At 44.5% G+C, this 23268-nt stretch overlaps 1 protein-coding gene across 1 annotated transcript in view; it reads left to right on the forward strand.

The window, feature by feature from the left end:
* Positions 1-22727, forward strand: part of LOC142904460 (uncharacterized) — a 45633-nt gene extending 22906 nt beyond the window's left edge. The window contains exons 5-11 of the mRNA XM_076050566.1: positions 5036-5192; positions 18537-20209; positions 20500-20561; positions 20655-21288; positions 21594-21655; positions 21744-21892; positions 22200-22727. Coding sequence (XP_075906681.1) covers positions 5036-5192; positions 18537-20209; positions 20500-20561; positions 20655-21288; positions 21594-21655; positions 21744-21892; positions 22200-22285 — 2823 coding nt within the window. The 3' untranslated portion in view covers positions 22286-22727. The remainder of the gene's footprint in view (positions 1-5035; positions 5193-18536; positions 20210-20499; positions 20562-20654; positions 21289-21593; positions 21656-21743; positions 21893-22199) is intronic.
* Positions 22728-23268: the final 541 nt, after the last annotated feature.

Raw genomic sequence — 23268 nt, forward strand, 5'->3', positions numbered from 1 at the left:
ACCAACACCCAGTGCGGCAAGTACAACAGATTCTCCAACAACTTCCAGAACTAGGACAGATTCTCCAACCACCACTGTGGTTACATCAACAAGCGCTGCAACATCAACAGCATCACCAACAACTTCCAGAACTAGTACAGATTCTCCAACAACCACTGTGGTAACATCAACAAGTGCTGCAACATCAACAGCATCACCAACAACCACTGTGGCAAGTACAACAGCTACTCCAACAACAATTTCAAGAACAAGTACCGATTCTCCAACAACCACTGTGGTTACATCAACAATCGCTGCAACATCAACAGCATCACCAACACCCAGTGCGGCAAGTCCAACAGATTCTCCAACAACAACTTCCAGAACTAGTACAGATTCTCCAACAACCACTGTGGTAACATCAACAAGCGCTGCAACATCAAGAGCATCACCAACTAACACTTTGGCAAGTACAACAGATTCTCCAACAACCACTGTGGTTACGTCAAAAAGCGCTGCAACATCAACAGCATCACCAACACCCAGTGCGGCAAGTACAACAGATTCTCCAACAACCACTGTGGTTACGTCAACAAGCGCTGCAACAGCAACAGCATCACCAACACCCAGTGCGGCAAGTACAACAGATTCTCCAACAACTTCCAGAACTAGGACAGATTCTCCAACCACCACTGTGGTTACATCAACAAGCGCTGCAACATCAACAGCATCACCAACAACTTCCAGAACTAGTACAGATTCTCCAACAACCACTGTGGTAACATCAACAAGTGCTGAAACATCAACAGCATCACCAACAACCACTGTGGCAAGTACAATAGCTACTCCAACAACAATTTCAAGAACAAGTACCGATTCTCCAACAACCACTGTGGTAACAGCAACAAGCGCTGCAACATCAAGAGCATCACCGACAAACAATGTGGCAAGTACAACAGCTTCTCCAACAACCACTGTGGTTACATCAACAATCGCTGCAACATCAACAGCATCACCAACACCCAGTGCGGCAAGTCCAACAGATTCTCCAACAACAACTTCCAGAACTAGTACAGATTCTCCAACAACCACTGTGGTAACATCAACAAGCGCTGCAACATCAAGAACATCACCAACTAACACTTTGGCAAGTACAACAGATTCTCCAACAACCACTGTGGTTACGTCAACAAGCGCTGCAACATCAACAGCATCACCAACACCCAGTGCGGCAAGTGCAACAGATTCTCCAACAACTTCCAGAACTAGTACAGATTCTCCAACAACCACTGTGGTAACATCAACAAGTGCTGCAACATCAACAGCATCACCAACAACCACTGTGGCAAGTACAACAGCTACTCCAACAACAATTTCAAGAACAAGTACCGATTCTCCAACAACCACTGTGGTAACAGCAACAAGCGCTGCAACATCAAGAGCATCACCGACAACCACTGTGGCAAGCACAACAGCTTCTCCAACAACCACTGTGGTTACATCAACAATCGCTGCAACATCAACAGCATCACCAACACCCAGTGCGGCAAGTCCAACAGATTCTCCAACAACAACTTCCAGAACTAGTACAGATTCTCCAACAACCACTGTGGTAACATCAACAAACGCTGCAACATCAAGAGCATCACCAACACCTAGTGCGGCAAGTACAACAGATTCTCCAACAACTTCCAGAACTAGTACAGATTCTCCAACCACCACTGTGGTTACATCAACAAGCGCTGCAACATCAACAGCATCACCAACAACTTCCAGAACTAGTACAGATTCTCCAACAACCACTGTGGTAACATCAACAAGTGCTGCAAAATCAACAGCATCACCAACAACCACTGTGGCAAGTACAACAGCTACTCCAACAACAATTTCAAGAACAAGTACCGATTCTCCAACAACCACTGTGGTAACAGCAACAAGCGCTGCAACATCAAGAGCATCACCGACAAACAATGTGGCAAGTACAACAGCTTCTCCAACAACCACTGTGGTTACATCAACAATCGCTGCAACATCAACAGCATCACCAACACCCAGTACGGCAAGTCCAACAGATTCTCCAACAACAACTTCCAGAACTAGTACAGATTCTCCAACAACCACTGTGGTAACATCAACAAGCGCTGCAACATCAAGAGCATCACCAACTAACACTTTGGCAAGTACAACAGATTCTCCAACAACCACTGTGGTTACGTCAACAAGCGCTGCAACATCAACAGCATCACCAACACCCAGTGCGGCAAGTACAACAGATTCTCCAACAACTTCCAGAACTAGGACAGATTCTCCAACCACCACTGTGGTTACATCAACAAGCGCTGCAACATCAACAGCATCACCAACAACTTCCAGAACTAGTACAGATTCTCCAACAACCACTGTGGTAACATCAACAAGTGCTGCAACATCAACAGCATCACCAACAACCACTGTGGCAAGTACAACAGCTACTCCAACAACAATTTCAAGAACAAGTACCGATTCTCCAACAACCACTGTGGTTACATCAACAATCGCTGCAACATCAACAGCATCACCAACACCCAGTGCGGCAAGTCCAACAGATTCTCCAACAACAACTTCCAGAACTAGTACAGATTCTCCAACAACCACTGTGGTAACATCAACAAGCGCTGCAACATCAAGAGCATCACCAACTAACACTTTGGCAAGTACAACAGATTCTCCAACAACCACTGTGGTTACGTCAAAAAGCGCTGCAACATCAACAGCATCACCAACACCCAGTGCGGCAAGTACAACAGATTCTCCAACAACCACTGTGGTTACGTCAACAAGCGCTGCAACATCAACAGCATCACCAACACCCAGTGCGGCAAGTACAACAGATTCTCCAACCACCACTGTGGTTACATCAACAAGCGCTGCAACATCAACAGCATCACCAACAACTTCCAGAACTAGTACAGATTCTCCAACAACCACTGTGGTAACATCAACAAGTGCTGCAACATCAACAGCATCACCAACAACCACTGTGGCAAGTACAACAGCTACTCCAACAACAATTTCAAGAACAAGTACCGATTCTCCAACAACCACTGTGGTAACAGCAACAAGCGCTGCAACATCAAGAGCATCACCGACAAACAATGTGGCAAGTACAACAGATTCTCCAACAACTTCCAGAACTAGTACAGATTCTCCAACAACCACTGTGGTTACATCAACAATCGCTGCAACATCAACAGCATCACCAACACCCACTGCGGCAAGTACAACAGATTCTCCAACAACCACTGTGGTAACAGCAACAAGCGCTGCAACATCAAGAGCATCACCAACTAACACTTTGGCAAGTACAACAGATTCTCCAACAACCACTGTGGTTACGTCAACAAGCGCTGCAACATCAACAGCATCACCAACACCCAGTGCGGCAAGTACAACAGATTCTCCAACAACTTCCAGAACTAGGACAGATTCTCCAACCACCACTGTGGTTACATCAACAAGCGCTGCAACATCAACAGCATCACCAACAACTTCCAGAACTAGTACAGATTCTCCAACAACCACTGTGGTAACATCAACAAGTGCTGCAACATCAAGAGCATCACCAACTAACACTTTGGCAAGTACAACAGATTCTCCAACAACCACTGTGGTTACGTCAACAAGCGCTGCAACATCAACAGCATCACCAACACCCAGTGCGGCAAGTACAACAGATTCTCCAACAACTTCCAGAACTAGTACAGATTCTCCAACCACCACTGTGGTTACATCAACAAGCGCTGCAACATCAACAGCATCACCAACAACTTCCAGAACTAGTACAGATTCTCCAACAACCACTGTGGTAACATCAACAAGTGCTGCAACATCAACAGCATCACCAACAACCACTGTGGCAAGTACAACAGCTACTCCAACAACAATTTCAAGAACAAGTACCGATTCTCCAACAACCACTGTGGTAACAGCAACAAGCGCTGCAACATCAAGAGCATCACCGACAAACAATGTGGCAAGTACAACAGCTTCTCCAAAAACCACTGTGGTTACATCAACAATCGCTGCAACATCAGCAGCATCACCAACACCCAGTGCGGCAAGTCCAACAGATTCTCCAACAACAACTTCCAGAACTAGTACAGATTCTCCAATAACCACTGTGGTAACATCAACAAGCGCTGCAACATCAAGAGCATCACCAACTAACACTTTGGCAAGTACAACAGATTCTCCAACAACCACTGTGGTAACATCAACAAGCGCTGCAACATCAACAGCATCACCAACAATTTCAAGAACAAGTACCGATTCTCCAACAACCACTGTGGTTACATCAACAATCGCTGCAACATCAACAGCATCACCAACACCCAGTGCGGCAAGTCCAACAGATTCTCCAACAACAACTTCCAGAACTAGTACAGATTCTCCAATAACCACTGTGGTAACATCAACAAGCGCTGCAACATCAAGAGCATCACCAACTAACACTTTGGCAAGTACAACAGATTCTCCAACAACCACTGTGGTTACGTCAACAAGCGCTGCAACAGCAACAGCATCACCAACACCCAGTGCGGCAAGTACAACAGATTCTCCAACAACTTCCAGAACTAGGACAGATTCTCCAACCACCACTGTGGTTACATCAACAAGCGCTGCAACATCAACAGCATCACCAACAACTTCCAGAACTAGTACAGATTCTCCAACAACCACTGTGGTAACATCAACAAGTGCTGAAACATCAACAGCATCACCAACAACCACTGTGGCAAGTACAATAGCTACTCCAACAACAATTTCAAGAACAAGTACCGATTCTCCAACAACCACTGTGGTAACAGCAACAAGCGCTGCAACATCAAGAGCATCACCGACAAACAATGTGGCAAGTACAACAGCTTCTCCAACAACCACTGTGGTTACATCAACAATCGCTGCAACATCAACAGCATCACCAACACCCAGTGCGGCAAGTCCAACAGATTCTCCAACAACAACTTCCAGAACTAGTACAGATTCTCCAACAACCACTGTGGTAACATCAACAAGCGCTGCAACATCAAGAACATCACCAACTAACACTTTGGCAAGTACAACAGATTCTCCAACAACCACTGTGGTTACGTCAACAAGCGCTGCAACATCAACAGCATCACCAACACCCAGTGCGGCAAGTGCAACAGATTCTCCAACAACTTCCAGAACTAGTACAGATTCTCCAACCACCACTGTGGTTACATCAACAAGCGCTGCAACATCAACAGCATCACCAACAACTTCCAGAACTAGTACAGATTCTCCAACAACCACTGTGGTAACATCAACAAGTGCTGCAACATCAACAGCATCACCAACAACCACTGTGGCAAGTACAACAGCTACTCCAACAACAATTTCAAGAACAAGTACCGATTCTCCAACAACCACTGTGGTAACAGCAACAAGCGCTGCAACATCAAGAGCATCACCGACAACCACTGTGGCAAGCACAACAGCTTCTCCAACAACCACTGTGGTTACATCAACAATCGCTGCAACATCAACAGCATCACCAACACCCAGTGCGGCAAGTCCAACAGATTCTCCAACAACAACTTCCAGAACTAGTACAGATTCTCCAACAACCACTGTGGTAACATCAACAAACGCTGCAACATCAAGAGCATCACCAACACCTAGTGCGGCAAGTACAACAGATTCTCCAACAACTTCCAGAACTAGTACAGATTCTCCAACCACCACTGTGGTAACATCAACAAGTGCTGCAAAATCAACAGCATCACCAACAACCACTGTGGCAAGTACAACAGCTACTCCAACAACAATTTCAAGAACAAGTACCGATTCTCCAACAACCACTGTGGTAACAGCAACAAGCGCTGCAACATCAAGAGCATCACCGACAAACAATGTGGCAAGTACAACAGCTTCTCCAACAACCACTGTGGTTACATCAACAATCGCTGCAACATCAACAGCATCACCAACACCCAGTACGGCAAGTCCAACAGATTCTCCAACAACAACTTCCAGAACTAGTACAGATTCTCCAACAACCACTGTGGTAACATCAACAAGCGCTGCAACATCAAGAGCATCACCAACTAACACTTTGGCAAGTACAACAGATTCTCCAACAACCACTGTGGTTACGTCAACAAGCGCTGCAACATCAACAGCATCACCAACACCCAGTGCGGCAAGTACAACAGATTCTCCAACAACTTCCAGAACTAGGACAGATTCTCCAACCACCACTGTGGTTACATCAACAAGCGCTGCAACATCAACAGCATCACCAACAACTTCCAGAACTAGTACAGATTCTCCAACAACCACTGTGGTAACATCAACAAGTGCTGCAACATCAACAGCATCACCAACAACCACTGTGGCAAGTACAACAGCTACTCCAACAACAATTTCAAGAACAAGTACCGATTCTCCAACAACCACTGTGGTTACATCAACAATCGCTGCAACATCAACAGCATCACCAACACCCAGTGCGGCAAGTCCAACAGATTCTCCAACAACAACTTCCAGAACTAGTACAGATTCTCCAACAACCACTGTGGTAACATCAACAAGCGCTGCAACATCAAGAGCATCACCAACTAACACTTTGGCAAGTACAACAGATTCTCCAACAACCACTGTGGTTACGTCAAAAAGCGCTGCAACATCAACAGCATCACCAACACCCAGTGCGGCAAGTACAACAGATTCTCCAACAACCACTGTGGTTACGTCAACAAGCGCTGCAACATCAACAGCATCACCAACACCCAGTGCGGCAAGTACAACAGATTCTCCAACCACCACTGTGGTTACATCAACAAGCGCTGCAACATCAACAGCATCACCAACAACTTCCAGAACTAGTACAGATTCTCCAACAACCACTGTGGTAACATCAACAAGTGCTGCAACATCAACAGCATCACCAACAACCACTGTGGCAAGTACAACAGCTACTCCAACAACAATTTCAAGAACAAGTACCGATTCTCCAACAACCACTGTGGTAACAGCAACAAGCGCTGCAACATCAAGAGCATCACCGACAAACAATGTGGCAAGTACAACAGATTCTCCAACAACTTCCAGAACTAGTACAGATTCTCCAACAACCACTGTGGTTACATCAACAATCGCTGCAACATCAACAGCATCACCAACACCCACTGCGGCAAGTACAACAGATTCTCCAACAACCACTGTGGTAACAGCAACAAGCGCTGCAACATCAAGAGCATCACCAACTAACACTTTGGCAAGTACAACAGATTCTCCAACAACCACTGTGGTTACGTCAACAAGCGCTGCAACATCAACAGCATCACCAACACCCAGTGCGGCAAGTACAACAGATTCTCCAACAACTTCCAGAACTAGGACAGATTCTCCAACCACCACTGTGGTTACATCAACAAGCGCTGCAACATCAACAGCATCACCAACAACTTCCAGAACTAGTACAGATTCTCCAACAACCACTGTGGTAACATCAACAAGTGCTGCAACATCAACAGCATCACCAACAACCACTGTGGCAAGTACAACAGCTACTCCAACAACAATTTCAAGAACAAGTACCGATTCTCCAACAACCACTGTGGTTACATCAACAATCGCTGCAACATCAACAGCATCACCAACACCCAGTGCGGCAAGTCCAACAGATTCTCCAACAACAACTTCCAGAACTAGTACAGATTCTCCAACAACCACTGTGGTTACATCAACAATCGCTGCAACATCAACAGCATCACCAACACCCAGTGCGGCAAGTCCAACAGATTCTCCAACAACAACTTCCAGAACTAGTACAGATTCTCCAACAACCACTGTGGTAACATCAACAAGCGCTGCAACATCAAGAGCATCACCAACTAACACTTTGGCAAGTACAACAGATTCTCCAACAACCACTGTGGTTACGTCAACAAGCGCTGCAACATCAACAGCATCACCAACACCCAGTGCGGCAAGTACAACAGATTCTCCAACAACCACTGTGGTAACATCAACAAGCGCTGCAACATCAACAGCATCACCAACACCCAGTGCGGCAAGTACAACAGATTCTCCAACCACTTCCGGAACTAGTACAGATTCTCCAACCACCACTGTGGTTACATCAACAAGCGCTGCAACATCAACAGCATCACCAACAACTTCCAGAACTAGTACAGATTCTCCAACAACCACTGTGGTAACAGCAACAAGCGCTGCAACATCAAGAGCATCACCGACAAACAATGTGGCAAGTACAACAGCTTCTCCAACAACCACTGTGGTTACATCAACAATCTCTGCAACATCAGCAGCATCACCAACACCCAGTGCGGCAAGTCCAACAGATTCTCCAACAACAACTTCCAGAACTAGTACAGATTCTCCAACAACCACTGTGGTAACATCAACAAGTGCTGCAACATCAACAGCATCACCAACAACCACTGTGGCAAGTACAACAGCTACTCCAACAACAATTTCAAGAACAAGTACCGATTCTCCAACAACCACTGTGGTAACAGCAACAAGCGCTGCAACATCAAGAGCATCACCGACAAACAATGTGGCAAGCACAACAGCTTCTCCAACAACCACTGTGGTTACATCAACAATCGCTGCAACATCAACAGCATCACCAACACCCAGTACGGCAAGTCCAACAGATTCTCCAACAACAACTTCCAGAACTAGTACAGATTCTCCAACAACCACTGTGGTAACATCAACAAGCGCTGCAACATCAAGAACATCACCAACTAACACTTTGGCAAGTACAACAGATTCTCCAACAACCACTGTGGTTACGTCAACAAGCGCTGCAACATCAACAGCATCACCAACACCCAGTGCGGCAAGTGCAACAGATTCTCCAACAACTTCCAGAACTACTACAGATTCTCCAACCACCACTGTGGTTACATCAACAAGCGCTGCAACATCAACAGCATCACCAACAACTTCCAGAACTAGTACAGATTCTCCAACAACCACTGTGGTAACATCAACAAGTGCTGCAACATCAACAGCTTCACCAACAACCACTGTGGCAAGTACAACAGCTACTCCAACAACAATTTCAAGAACAAGTACCAATTCTCCAACAACCACTGTGGTAACAGCAACAAGCGCTGCAACATCAAGAGCATCTGTGGCAAGCACAACAGCTTCTCCAACAACAACTGTGGTTACATCAACAATCGCTGCAACATCAACAGCATCACCAACACCCAGTGCGGCAAGTCCAACAGATTCTCCAACAACAACTTCCAGAACTAGTAAAGATTCTCCAACAACCACTGTGGTAACATCAACAAGCGCTGCAACATCAAGAGCATCACCAACTAACACTTTGGCAAGTACAACAGATTCTCCAACAACCACTGTGGTTACGTCAACAAGCGCTGCAACATCAACAGCATCACCAACACCCAGTGCGGCAAGTACAACAGATTCTCCAACAACTTCCAGAACTAGTACAGATTTTCCAACCACCACTGTGCTTACATCAACAAGCGCTGCAACATCAACAGCATCACCAACAACTTCCAGAACTAGTACAGATTCTCCAACAACCACTGTGGTAACATCAACAAGTGCTGCAACATCAAGAGCATCACCAACAACCACTGTGGCAAGTACAACAGCTACTCCAACAACAATTTCAAGAACAAGTACCGATTCTCCAACAACCACTGTGGTAACAGCAACAAGCGCTGCAAAATCAAGAGCATCACCGACAAGCAATGTGGCAAGTACAACAGCTTCTCCAACAACCACTTTTGTTATATCAACAATCGCTGCAACATCAACAGCATCACCAACACCCAGTGCGGCAAGTCCAACAGATTCTCCAACAACAACTTCCAGAACTAGTACAGATTCACCAACAACCACTGTGGTAACATCAACAAGCGCTGCAACATCAAGAGCATCACCAACTAACACTTTGGCAAGTACAACAGATTCTCCAACAACCACTGTGGTTACGTCAACAAGCGCTGCAACATCAACAGCATCACCAACACCCAGTGCGGCAAGTACAGCAGATTCTCCAACAACTTCCAGAACTAGGACAGATTCTCCAACCACCACTGTGGTAACATCAACAAGCGCTGCAACATCAACAGCATCACCAACAACTTCCAGAACTAGTACAGATTCTCCAACAACCACTGTGGTAACATCAACAAGTGCTGCAACATCAACAGCATCACCAACAACCACTGTGGCAAGTACAACAGCTACTCCAACAACAATTTCAAGAACAAGTACCGATTCTCCAACAACCACTGTGGTAACAGCAACAAGCGCTGCAACATCAAGAGCATCACCGACAAACAATGTGGCAAGTCCAACAGCTTCTCCAAAAACCACTGTGGTTACATCAACAATCGCTGCAACATCAACAGCATCACCAACACCCAGTACGGCAAGTCCAACAGATTCTCCAACAACAACTTCCAGAACTAGTACAGATTCTCCAACAACCACTGTGGTAACATCAACAAGCGCTGCAACATCAAGAACATCACCAACTAACACTTTGGCAAGTACAACAGATTCTCCAACAACCACTGTGGTTACGTCAACAAGCGCTGCAACATCAACAGCATCACCAACACCCAGTGCGGCAAGTGCAACAGATTCTCCAACAACTTCCAGAACTAGTACAGATTCTCCAACCACCACTGTGGTTACATCAACAAGCGCTGCAACATCAACAGCATCACCAACAACTTCCAGAACTAGTACAGATTCTCCAACAACCATTGTGGTAACATCAACAAGTGCTGCAACATCAACAGCTTCACCAACAACCACTGTGGCAAGTACAACAGCTACTCCAACAACAATTTCAAGAACAAGTACCAATTCTCCAACAACCACTGTGGTAACCGCAACAAGCGCTGCAACATCAAGAGCATCACCGACAACCACTGTGGCAAGCACAACAGCTTCTCCAACAACAACTGTGGTTACATCAACAATCGCTGCAACATCAACAGCATCACCAACACCCAGTGCGGCAAGTCCAACAGATTCTCCAACAACAACTTCCAGAACTCGTACAGATTCTCCAACAACCACTGTGGTTACATCAACAAGCGCTGCAACATCAACAGCATCACCAACAACTTCCAGAACTAGTACAGATTCTCCAACAACCACTGTGGTAACATCAACAAGTGCTGCAACATCAACAGCATCACCAACAACCACTGTGGCAAGTACAACAGCTACTCCAACAACAATTTCAAGAACAAGTACCGATTCTTCAACAACCACTGTGGTAACAGCAACAAGCGCTGCAACATCAAGAGCATCACCGACAAACAATGTGGCAAGTACAACAGCTTCTCCAACAACCACTGTGGTTACATCAACAATCGCTGCAACATCAACAGCATCACCAACACCCAGTGCGGCAAGTCCAACAGATTCTCCAACAACAACTTCCAGAACTAGTACAGATTCTCCAACAACCACTGTGGTAACATCAACAAGCGCTGCAACATCAAGAGCATCACCAACTAACACTTTGGCAAGTACAACAGATTCTCCAACAACCACTGTGGTTACGTCAACAAGCGCTGCAACATCAACAGCATCACCAACACCCAGTGCGGCAAGTACAACAGATTCTCCAACAACTTCCAGAACTAGTACAGATTCTCCAACCACCACTGTGGTTACATCAACAAGCGCTGCAACATCAACAGCATCATCAACAACTTCCAGAACTAGTACAGATTCTCCAACAACCACTGTTGTAACATCAACAAGTGCTGCAACATCAACAGCTTCACCAACAACCACTGTGGCAAGTACAACAGCTACTCCAACAACAATTTCAAGAACAAGTACCGATTCTCCAACAACCACTGTGGTAACAGCAACAAGCGCTGCAACATCAAGAGCATCACCGACAAACAATGTGGCAAGTACAACAGCTTCTCCAACCACCACTGTGGTTACATCAACAAGCGCTGCAACATCAACAGCATCACCAACAATTTCAAGAACAAGTACCGATTCTCCAACAACCACTGTGGTTACATCAACAATCGCTGCAACATCAACAGCATCACCAACACCCAGTGCGGCAAGTCCAACAGATTCTCCAACAACAACTTCCAGAACTAGTACAGATTCTCCAATAACCACTGTGGTAACATCAACAAGCGCTGCAACATCAAGAGCATCACCAACAACCACTGTGGCAAGTACAACAGATTCTCCAACAACCACTGTGGTTACGTCAACAAGCGCTGCAACAGCAACAGCATCACCAACACCCAGTGCGGCAAGTACAACAGATTCTCCAACAACTTCCAGAACTAGGACAGATTCTCCAACCACCACTGTGGTTACATCAACAAGCGCTGCAACATCAACAGCATCACCAACAACTTCCAGAACTAGTATAGATTCTCCAACAACCACTGTGGCAACATCATCAAGCGCTGCAACATCAAGAGCATCACCAACTAACACTTTGGCAAGTACAACAGATTCTCCAACAACCACTGTGGTTACGTCAACAAGCGCTGCAACATCAACAGCATCACCAACACCCAGTGCGGCAAGTACAACAGATTCTCCAACAACTTCCAGAACTAGTACAGATTCTCCAACCACCACTGTGGTTACATCAACAAGCGCTGCAACATCAACAGCATCATCAACAACTTCCAGAACTAGTACAGATTCTCCAACAACCACTGTTGTAACATCAACAAGTGCTGCAACATCAACAGCTTCACCAACAACCACTGTGGCAAGTACAACAGCTACTCCAACAACAATTTCAAGAACAAGTACCGATTCTCCAACAACCACTGTGGTAACAGCAACAAGCGCTGCAACATCAAGAGCATCACCGACAAACAATGTGGCAAGTACAACAGCTTCTCCAACCACCACTGTGGTTACATCAACAAGCGCTGCAACATCAACAGCATCACCAACAATTTCAAGAACAAGTACCGATTCTCCAACAACCACTGTGGTTACATCAACAATCGCTGCAACATCAACAGCATCACCAACACCCAGTGCGGCAAGTCCAACAGATTCTCCAACAACAACTTCCAGAACTAGTACAGATTCTCCAATAACCACTGTGGTAACATCAACAAGCGCTGCAACATCAAGAGCATCACCAACAACCACTGTGGCAAGTACAACAGATTCTCCAACAACCACTGTGGTTACGTCAACAAGCGCTGCAACAGCAACAGCATCACCAACACCCAGTGCGGCAAGTACAACAGATTCTCCAACAACTTCCAGAACTAGGACAGATTCTCCAACCACCACTGTGGTTACATCAACAAGCGCTGCAACATCAACAGCATCACCAACAACTTCCAGAACTAGTATAGATTCTCCAACAACCACTGTGGTAACATCAACAAGTGCTGCAACATCAACAGCATCACCAACAACCACTGTGGCAAGTACAACAGCTACTCCAACAACAATTTCAAGAACAAGTACCGATTCTCCAACAACCACTGTGGTAACAGCAACAAGCGCTGCAACATCAAGAGCATCACCGACAAACAATGTGGCAAGTACAACAGCTTCTCCAACAACCACTGTGGTTACATCAACAATCGCTGCAACATCAACAGCATCACCAACACCCAGTGCGGCAAGTCCAACAGATTCTCCAACAACAACTTCCAGAACTAGTACAGATTCTCCAACAACCACTGTGGTAACATCAACAAGCGCTGCAACATCAAGAACATCACCAACTAACACTTTGGCAAGTACAACAGATTCTCCAACAACCACTGTGGTTAGGTCAACAAGCGCTGCAACATCAACAGCATCACCAACACCCAGTGCGGCAAGTGCAACAGATTCTCCAACAACTTCCAGAACTAGTACAGATTCTCCAACCACCACTGTGGTTACATCAACAAGCGCTGCAACATCAACAGCATCACCAACAACTTCCAGAACTAGTACAGATTCTCCAACAACCACTGTTGTAACATCAACAAGTGCTGCAACATCAACAGCATCACCAACAACCACTGTGGCAAGTACAACAGCTACTCCAACAACAATTTCAAGAACAAGTACCGATTCTCCAACAACCACTGTGGTAACAGCAACAAGCGCTGCAACATCAAGAGCATCACCGACAACCACTGTGGCAAGCACAACAGCTTCTCCAACAACCACTGTGGTTACATCAACAATCGCTGCAACATCAACAGCATCACCAACACCCAGTGCGGCAAGTCCAACAGATTCTCCAACAACAACTTCCAGAACTAGTACAGATTCTCCAACAACCACTGTGGTAACATCAACAATCGCTGCAACATCAACAGCATCACCAACACCCAGTGCGGCAAGTCCAACAGATTCTCCAACAACAACTTCCAGAACTAGTACAGATTCTCCAACAACCACTGTGGTAACATCAACAAGCGCTGCAACATCAAGAACATCACCAACTAACACTTTGGCAAGTACAACAGATTCTCCAACAACCACTGTGGTTAGGTCAACAAGCGCTGCAACATCAACAGCATCACCAACACCCAGTGCGGCAAGTGCAACAGATTCTCCAACAACTTCCAGAACTAGTACAGATTCTCCAACCACCACTGTGGTTACATCAACAAGCGCTGCAACATCAACAGCATCACCAACAACTTCCAGAACTAGTACAGATTCTCCAACAACCACTGTGGTAACATCAACAAGTGCTGCAACATCAACAGCATCACCAACAACCACTGTGGCAAGTACAACAGCTACTCCAACAACAATTTCAAGAACAAGTACCGATTCTCCAACAACCACTGTGGTAACAGCAACAAGCGCTGCAACATCAAGAGCATCACCGACAACCACTGTGGCAAGCACAACAGCTTCTCCAACAACCACTGTGGTTACATCAACAATCGCTGCAACATCAACAGCATCACCAACACCCAGTGCGGCAAGTCCAACAGATTCTCCAACAACAACTTCCAGAACTAGTACAGATTCTCCAACAACCACTGTGGTAACATCAACAAGCGCTGCAACATCAAGAGCATCACCGACAAACAATGTGGCAAGTACAACAGCTTCTCCAACCACCACTGTGGTTACATCAACAAGCGCTGCAACATCAACAGCATCACCAACAATTTCAAGAACAAGTACCGATTCTCCAACAACCACTGTGGTTACATCAACAATCGCTGCAACATCAACAGCATCACCAACACCCAGTGCGGCAAGTCCAACAGATTCTCCAACAACAACTTCCAGAACTAGTACAGATTCTCCAATAACCACTGTGGTAACATCAACAAGCGCTGCAACATCAAGAGCATCACCAACAACCACTGTGGCAAGTACAACAGATTCTCCAACAACCACTGTGGTTACGTCAACAAGCGCTGCAACAGCAACAGCATCACCAACACCCAGTGCGGCAAGTACAACAGATTCTCCAACAACTTCCAGAACTAGGACAGATTCTCCAACCACCACTGTGGTTACATCAACAAGCACTGCAACATCAACAGCATCACCAACAACTTCCAGAACTAGTACAGATTCCCCAACAACCACTGTGGTAACATCAACAAGTGCTGCAACATCAACAGCATCACCAACAACCACTGTGGCAAGTACAACAGCTACTCCAACAACAATTTCAAGAACAAGTACCGATTCTCCAACAACCACTGTGGTAACAGCAACAAGCGCTGCAACATCAAGAGCATCACCGACAAACAATGTGGCAAGTACAACAGCTTCTCCAACAACCACTGTGGTTACATCAACAATCGCTGCAACATCAACAGCATCACCAACACCCAGTGCGGCAAGTCCAACAGATTCTCCAACAACAACTTCCAGAACTAGTACAGATTCTCCAACAACCACTGTGGTAACATCAACAAGCGCTGCAACATCAAGAACATCACCAACTAACACTTTGGCAAGTACAACAGATTCTCCAACAACCACTGTGGTTACGTCAACAAGCGCTGCAACATCAACAGCATCACCAACACCCAGTGCGGCAAGTGCAACAGATTCTCCAACAACTTCCAGAACTAGTACAGATTCTCCAACCACCACTGTGGTTACATCAACAAGCGCTGCAACATCAACAGCATCACCAACAACTTCCAGAACTAGTACAGATTCTCCAACAACCACTGTGGTAACATCAACAAGTGCTGCAACATCAACAGCATCACCAACAACCACTGTGGCAAGTACAACAGCTACTCCAACAACAATTTCAAGAACAAGTACCGATTCTCCAACAACCACTGTGGTAACAGCAACAAGCGCTGCAACATCAAGAGCATCACCGACAACCACTGTGGCAAGCACAACAGCTTCTCCAACAACCACTGTGGTTACATCAACAATCGCTGCAACATCAACAGCATCACCAACACCCAGTGCGGCAAGTCCAACAGATTCTCCAACAACAACTTCCAGAACTAGTACAGATTCTCCAACAACCACTGTGGTAACATCAACAAGCGCTGCAACATCAAGAGCATCACCAACACCTAGTGCGGCAAGTACAACAGATTCTCCAACAACTTCCAGAACTAGTACAGATTCTCCAACCACCACTGTGGTTACATCAACAAGCGCTGCAACATCAACAGCATCACCAACAACTTCCAGAACTAGTACAGATTCTCCAACAACCACTGTGGTAACATCAACAAGTGCTGCAACATCAACAGCATCACCAACAACCACTGTGGCAAGTACAACAGCTACTCCAACAACAATTTCAAGAACAAGTACCGATTCTCCAACAACCACTGTGGTAACAGCAACAAGCGCTGCAACATCAAGAGCATCACCGACAAACAATGTGGCAAGTACAACAGCTTCTCCAACAACCACTGTGGTTACATCAACAATCGCTGCAACATCAACAGCATCACCAACACCCAGTGCGGCAAGTCCAACAGATTCTCCAACAACAACTTCCAGAACTAGTACAGATTCTCCAACAACCACTGTGGTAACATCAACAAGCGCTGCAACATCAAGAACATCACCAACTAACACTTTGGCAAGTACAACAGATTCTCCAACAACCACTGTGGTTACGTCAACAAGCGCTGCAACATCAACAGCATCACCAACACCCAGTGCGGCAAGTGCAACAGATTCTCCAACAACTTCCAGAACTAGTACAGATTCTCCAACCACCACTGTGGTTACATCAACAAGCGCTGCAACATCAACAGCATCACCAACAACTTCCAGAACTAGTACAGATTCTCCAACAACCACTGTGGTAACATCAACAAGTGCTGCAACATCAACAGCATCACCAACAACCACTGTGGCAAGTACAACAGCTACTCCAACAACAATTTCAAGAACAAGTACCGATTCTCCAACAACCACTGTGGTAACAGCAACAAGCGCTGCAACATCAAGAGCATCACCGACAACCACTGTGGCAAGCACAACAGCTTCTCCAACAACCACTGTGGTTACATCAACAATCGCTGCAACATCAACAGCATCACCAACACCCAGTGCGGCAAGTCCAACAGATTCTCCAACAACAACTTCCAGAACTAGTACAGATTCTCCAACAACCACTGTGGTAACATCAACAAGCGCTGCAACATCAAGAGCATCACCAACTAACACTTTGGCAAGTACAACAGATTCTCCAACAACCACTGTGGTTACGTCAACAAGCGCTGCAACATCAACAGCATCACCAACACCCAGTGCGGCAAGTACAACAGATTCTCCAACAACTTCCAGAACTAGGACAGATTCTCCAACCACCACTGTGGTTACATCAACAAGCGCTGCAACATCAACAGCATCACCAACAACTTCCAGAACTAGTACAGATTCTCCAACAACCACTGTGGTAACATCAACAAGTGCTGCAACATCAACAGCATCACCAACAACCACTGTGGCAAGTACAACAGCTACTCCAACAACAATTTCAAGAACAAGTACCGATTCTCCAACAACCACTGTGGTTACATCAACAATCGCTGCAACATCAACAGCATCACCAACACCCAGTGCGGAAAGTCCAACAGATTCTCCAACAACAACTTCCAGAACTAGTACAGATTCTCCAACAACCACTGTGGTAACATCAACAAGCGCTGCAACATCAAGAGCATCACCAACTAACACTTTGGCAAGTACAACAGATTCTCCAACAACCACTGTGGTTACGTCAACAAGCGCTGCAACATCAACAGCATCACCAACACCCAGTGCGGCAAGTACAACAGATTCTCCAACAACCACTGTGGTTACGTCAACAAGCGCTGCAACATCAACAGCATCACCAACACCCAGTGCGGCAAGTTCAACAGATTCTCCAACCACCACTGTGGTTACATCAACAAGCGCTGCAACATCAACAGCATCACCAACAACTTCCAGAACTAGTACAGATTCTCCAACAACCACTGTGGTAACATCAACAAGTGCTGCAACATCAACAGCATCACCAACAACCACTGTGGCAAGTACAACAGCTACTCCAACAACAATTTCAAGAACAAGTACCGATTCTCCAACAACCACTGTGGTAACAGCAACAAGCGCTGCAACATCAAGAGCATCACCGACAAACAATGTGGCAAGTACAACAGATTCTCCAACAACTTCCAGAACTAGTACAGATTCTCCAACAACCACTGTGGTTACATCAACAATCGCTGCAACATCAACAGCATCACCAACACCCACTGCGGCAAGTACAACAGATTCTCCAACAACCACTGTGGTAACAGCAACAAGCGCTGCAACATCAAGAGCATCACCGACAACCACTGTGGCAAGTACAACAGCTTCTCCAACAACCACTGTGGTTACATCAACAATCGCTGCAACATCAACAGCATCACCAACACCCAGTGCGGCAAGTCCAACAGATTCTCCAACAACAACTTCCAGAACTACTACAGATTCTCCAACAACCACTGTGGTAACATCAACAAGCGCTGCAACATCAAGAGCATCACCGACAAACAATGTGGCAAGTACAACAGCTTCTCCAACAACCACTGTGGTTACATCAACAATCGCTGCAACATCAACAGCATCACCAACACCCAGTGCGGCAAGTACAACAGATTCTCCAACAACAACTTCCAGAACTAGTACAGATTCTCCAACAACCACTGTGGTAACATCAACAAGCGCTGCAACATCAACAGCATCACCAACACCCAGTGCGGCAAGTGCAACAGATTCTCCAACAACTTCCAGAACTAGTACAGATTCTCCAACCACCACTATGGTTACATCAACAAGCGCTGCAACATCAACAGCATCACCAACAACTTCCAGAACTAGTACAGATTCTCCAACAACCACTGTGGTAACATCAACAAGTGCTGCAACATCAACAGCATCACCAACAACCACTGTGGCAAGCACAACAGCTTCTCTAACAACCACTGTGGTTACATCAACAATCGCTGCAACATCAACAGCATCACCAACACCCAGTGCGGCAAGTACAACAGATTCTCCAACAACAACTTCCAGAACTAGTACAGATTCTCCAACAACCACTGTGGTTACATCAACAAGCGCTGCAACATCAACAGCATCACCAACAACTTCCAGAACTAGTACAGATTCTCCAACAACCACTGTGGTAACATCAACAAGTGCTGCAACATCAACAGCATCACCAACAACCACTGTGGCAAGTACAACAGATTCTCCAACAACCACTATGGTAACATCAACAAGCACTACAACATCAAGAGCATCACCAACAACTTCCAGAACTAGTACAGATTCTCCAACAACCACTGTGGTAACATCAACAAGTGCTGCAACATCAACAGCATCACCAACAACCACTGTGGCAAGTACAACAGATACTCCAACAACAATTTCCAGAAGAAGTACCGATTCTCCAACAACCACTGTGATAACATCAACAAGCGTTGAAAGATCAACATCACCAGCAACATCAGAAGCCCCCACCACCACTTCCCAAACCGGTACCACCACATTTGCCATAACATCTACGACAAGAAGTACCATGCAGACAACCACTGCTAAAGCAACAACTGTCAAAGTCACAACCATCAGTGCTAGCTTCAGATCTCTACAGAGCACGTTCACAAATGATTTGCTTAATTCGTCGTCTGAAGCCTTCATCAATCGTGCATCAATGATAGAGAAACAGGTAGGTCGTATTATACTAATATTTTTTTTTTTTTTTAAATTCTATAGAAAATATTTCCAAAGATGTTTTACTCTCCAGTTTTTAAGGTGTTTTTTGGCGGGGTATACACCTGGGAAGTAAAAGAAATAGCTGTACTGTTGATGAACAATTTTAACATAGAAAAAAAATCAGAAACGTTTTCCTGTTGTTCAATAATCTAAGAATAAGAAAGTTTTGAACAGTATAAATTTTCCTCCATTATGTCAGTTGAGGAAACTGATAACAAATCAACATGTGTTTTTTCAATACAGCTTAGACCTAATTTCCAAGCAACATTCCCTTCTTTCAAGACAATTTCAGTGGTGTCATTCAGGTAATGTGGAAATCACAGGTTTGACATTTGAAACAAAATGTTATTTCAATATTCATTCATATATATATTTCTATATTTTTAAATCTTTTCCAGCCCTGGGTCAGTTGTCAATGAGTTGGCAATGACCTATGACAGTACAAATGTCCCAATCGACAATGAGATTAGGGCAGTTTTGACGGAGGCATCTTCGACTGTCATAGGGTTTGACATTGAAAAGGAATCCGTCACAGTTGGCACAGTGTCTCCAACGACAAGTGTGACAACAATTGCTACATTATCAACAACTGTGGAGGGTACAACAGGTTCTCCAATCACATCTTCCCAAACCAGCAGTGCCTCTCCTTCATCTACTGTGGAATCAGCAACAAGCGCTGCTACATCAACAGCATCACCAACAGCAGACATAGCAACTGTGACACTCACTCCAAGCACCACTGCCCAAACTAGTATGACCACTGCAGCAAACACTGTGAAAACATCTACAAGTGTTGTAACACCGACAACAACATTAACAACTACTGTAGCAAGTATGACAGAGGTTCCAGTCATAACCTCTGATACTAGTACAAGCAAAGTTGCCACACCAACAACCGCAACAACTACCACAACTGTTGCTCTTACAACAGTCAGCGTTAGCTTTAGATCTCGACTTAGCGTATTCACAAATGACCTGATGGATCCATCATCTGCTTCTTTCATTCGTCGAGCGTCAATGATAAAGACACAGGTAAATCTGATTTCAAAAAGGTTTCATTAATCTGCTTTTGTTGCTGCTTTTTGTTGTCACAGCAAGTTGTGTAGGTAGGAAAGTTTTAGTACTGGGAATTGAAATATATATATACCTCAACTTTTAGTCACATGTGTAAAGGAACATTCTTAAACAATTCTGAAACCTTTGCTGCAAATACTCACCAATAGTGTTTTTTTCTTTTGCTCAATATTTTAATCATCATGAAGTTTTCGCCTGTGCCACCTTAATTTTGTGAATGGATTGAATTGACAATGAAGCAAACTATTTTTCTTTCAATACAGCTTGAACCTGAATTCCGTGCAACATTCACTTCTTTGAAGAACCTTACAGTAGTGTCATTCAGGTAACTTGTGGAAATCAGCAATCTAATGCCTGAAGCAAAAATATGCTGTTTGGATTTCACCAAATTAGTTTTTTATTACTTTTCACAGGTCCGGGTCAGTAGTCAATGAACTGAAGCTCATCTTTGAAAGCACAAATGTGCCTAACAACACTCAGATTGCAGAAGTTTTGATTAAGGCGTCCTCGACTGTCACTGGATTCGACATTGATGGGACATCAATCATTGTGAACGGCATTGGTAAGTGCTACACCCCATTTTTAAAAGGATGCTCCGGACTCATCCTTTTAGTTTGGCCTGTAACTGATTTCTGTAAACCCTCGCAATAAATATTGTCTTTTAGCTTTAAACTACTATTGTTTTACTTTCTTCAGGAATTTAGGTTATTCTATTGTCTTCTATTATCATTTAGTTTTTTTTTATCCCTCAGTCCTTTAGTTGAGTTTTTCAGTTCTTAGCTCCAGTGTTTCTTCACTGGGGGCCTTCACACTGGGTGTTGATTTGATACACATTCATTAATTTCCTCTCCCATCTCCTAAATTGACAGTTTCCAGTGGAACAACCAACAAGATCAGCCTCGTCACTGCATTTTGCCTAGTGCTGTTGTCTTGGATACTGTCAAGCCAGCAGTAGAGATTAGTAGACTTTACACTAAAAGGCTGCTATCATGGATGTTTATTTCTATCATTGACTCTCAATGTATGTATTCTTCAACAAACTTATTATAAATTAATGGTATTTTGCACTTGTAGAAAATTATTTAAAAAAAAATATTTTATTTTAACTAATCTGAAATCTTGTAATGTATTTTTCTTACAATGTAGTACTCTTTGGCATCAGCTATATGGAGTATATATCACAGGGTTCAAATGTTTTTAATTCAATGAAGGAACTCATGAAGCACTGTCATTTTATTCATTGTCATAGACAATGTGATGTGTGACCCAACTGTCCACTTTCGTACTTATACAAAGCATATTTTTGTTATCTTGCACTTCTATATTTTGTGAGAATTGTACCTTTCAGAAATCTGTCATTGATCTTAATACTAAAATAAACTATCTTGAAGCATTGAAAATTGCATACCTCTTTTTTATTTTGTTCATACATACATACATACATACATGGTTAGTGCATCTGTGATGCTTACAATTAAGTGAAAACTCTCACTCCCACTTTGCTTTTCTCCCCATCCAGACATGTGGGAAGTCCAACATCATGAATATCAATTAATAAAGGTTGATTACAAAATCTTTAAACTAATTAAGAACAAATGTTTTGTCACATGAACTGGATGGGCAATAATTGATGTGGAAAAACAATGGGTTTCATGAGATCCTTGACAAATACATGAAATCTACATTTGTTTCGACACTGACGTGCATTAGCGGTGTGCGGCTCAAGGTATTTGATGAATCGCGGGTCCCATAGTTACTATTGATTTGACTCATCCCAGCACAACGGCATACATTTTTACAACTCGCCCCATCCCGCAACCCACTGTCATTAAATGGTTTGTAGTTTTAGTTGTAAATAGTCTTAATAGGCTAATGTCATATCCAAGTGCCAAATGCATGAATCAACAACCAACAGAACACAGTAACAAAACACATTTA

The sequence above is a fragment of the Nelusetta ayraudi genome, unplaced genomic scaffold (genome assembly GCF_046127955.1).
Source record: "Nelusetta ayraudi isolate G7.1 ecotype Tasmania unplaced genomic scaffold, CSIRO-AGI_Nayr_v1 ptg000128l, whole genome shotgun sequence".
Lineage (NCBI taxonomy): Eukaryota > Metazoa > Chordata > Actinopteri > Tetraodontiformes > Monacanthidae > Nelusetta > Nelusetta ayraudi.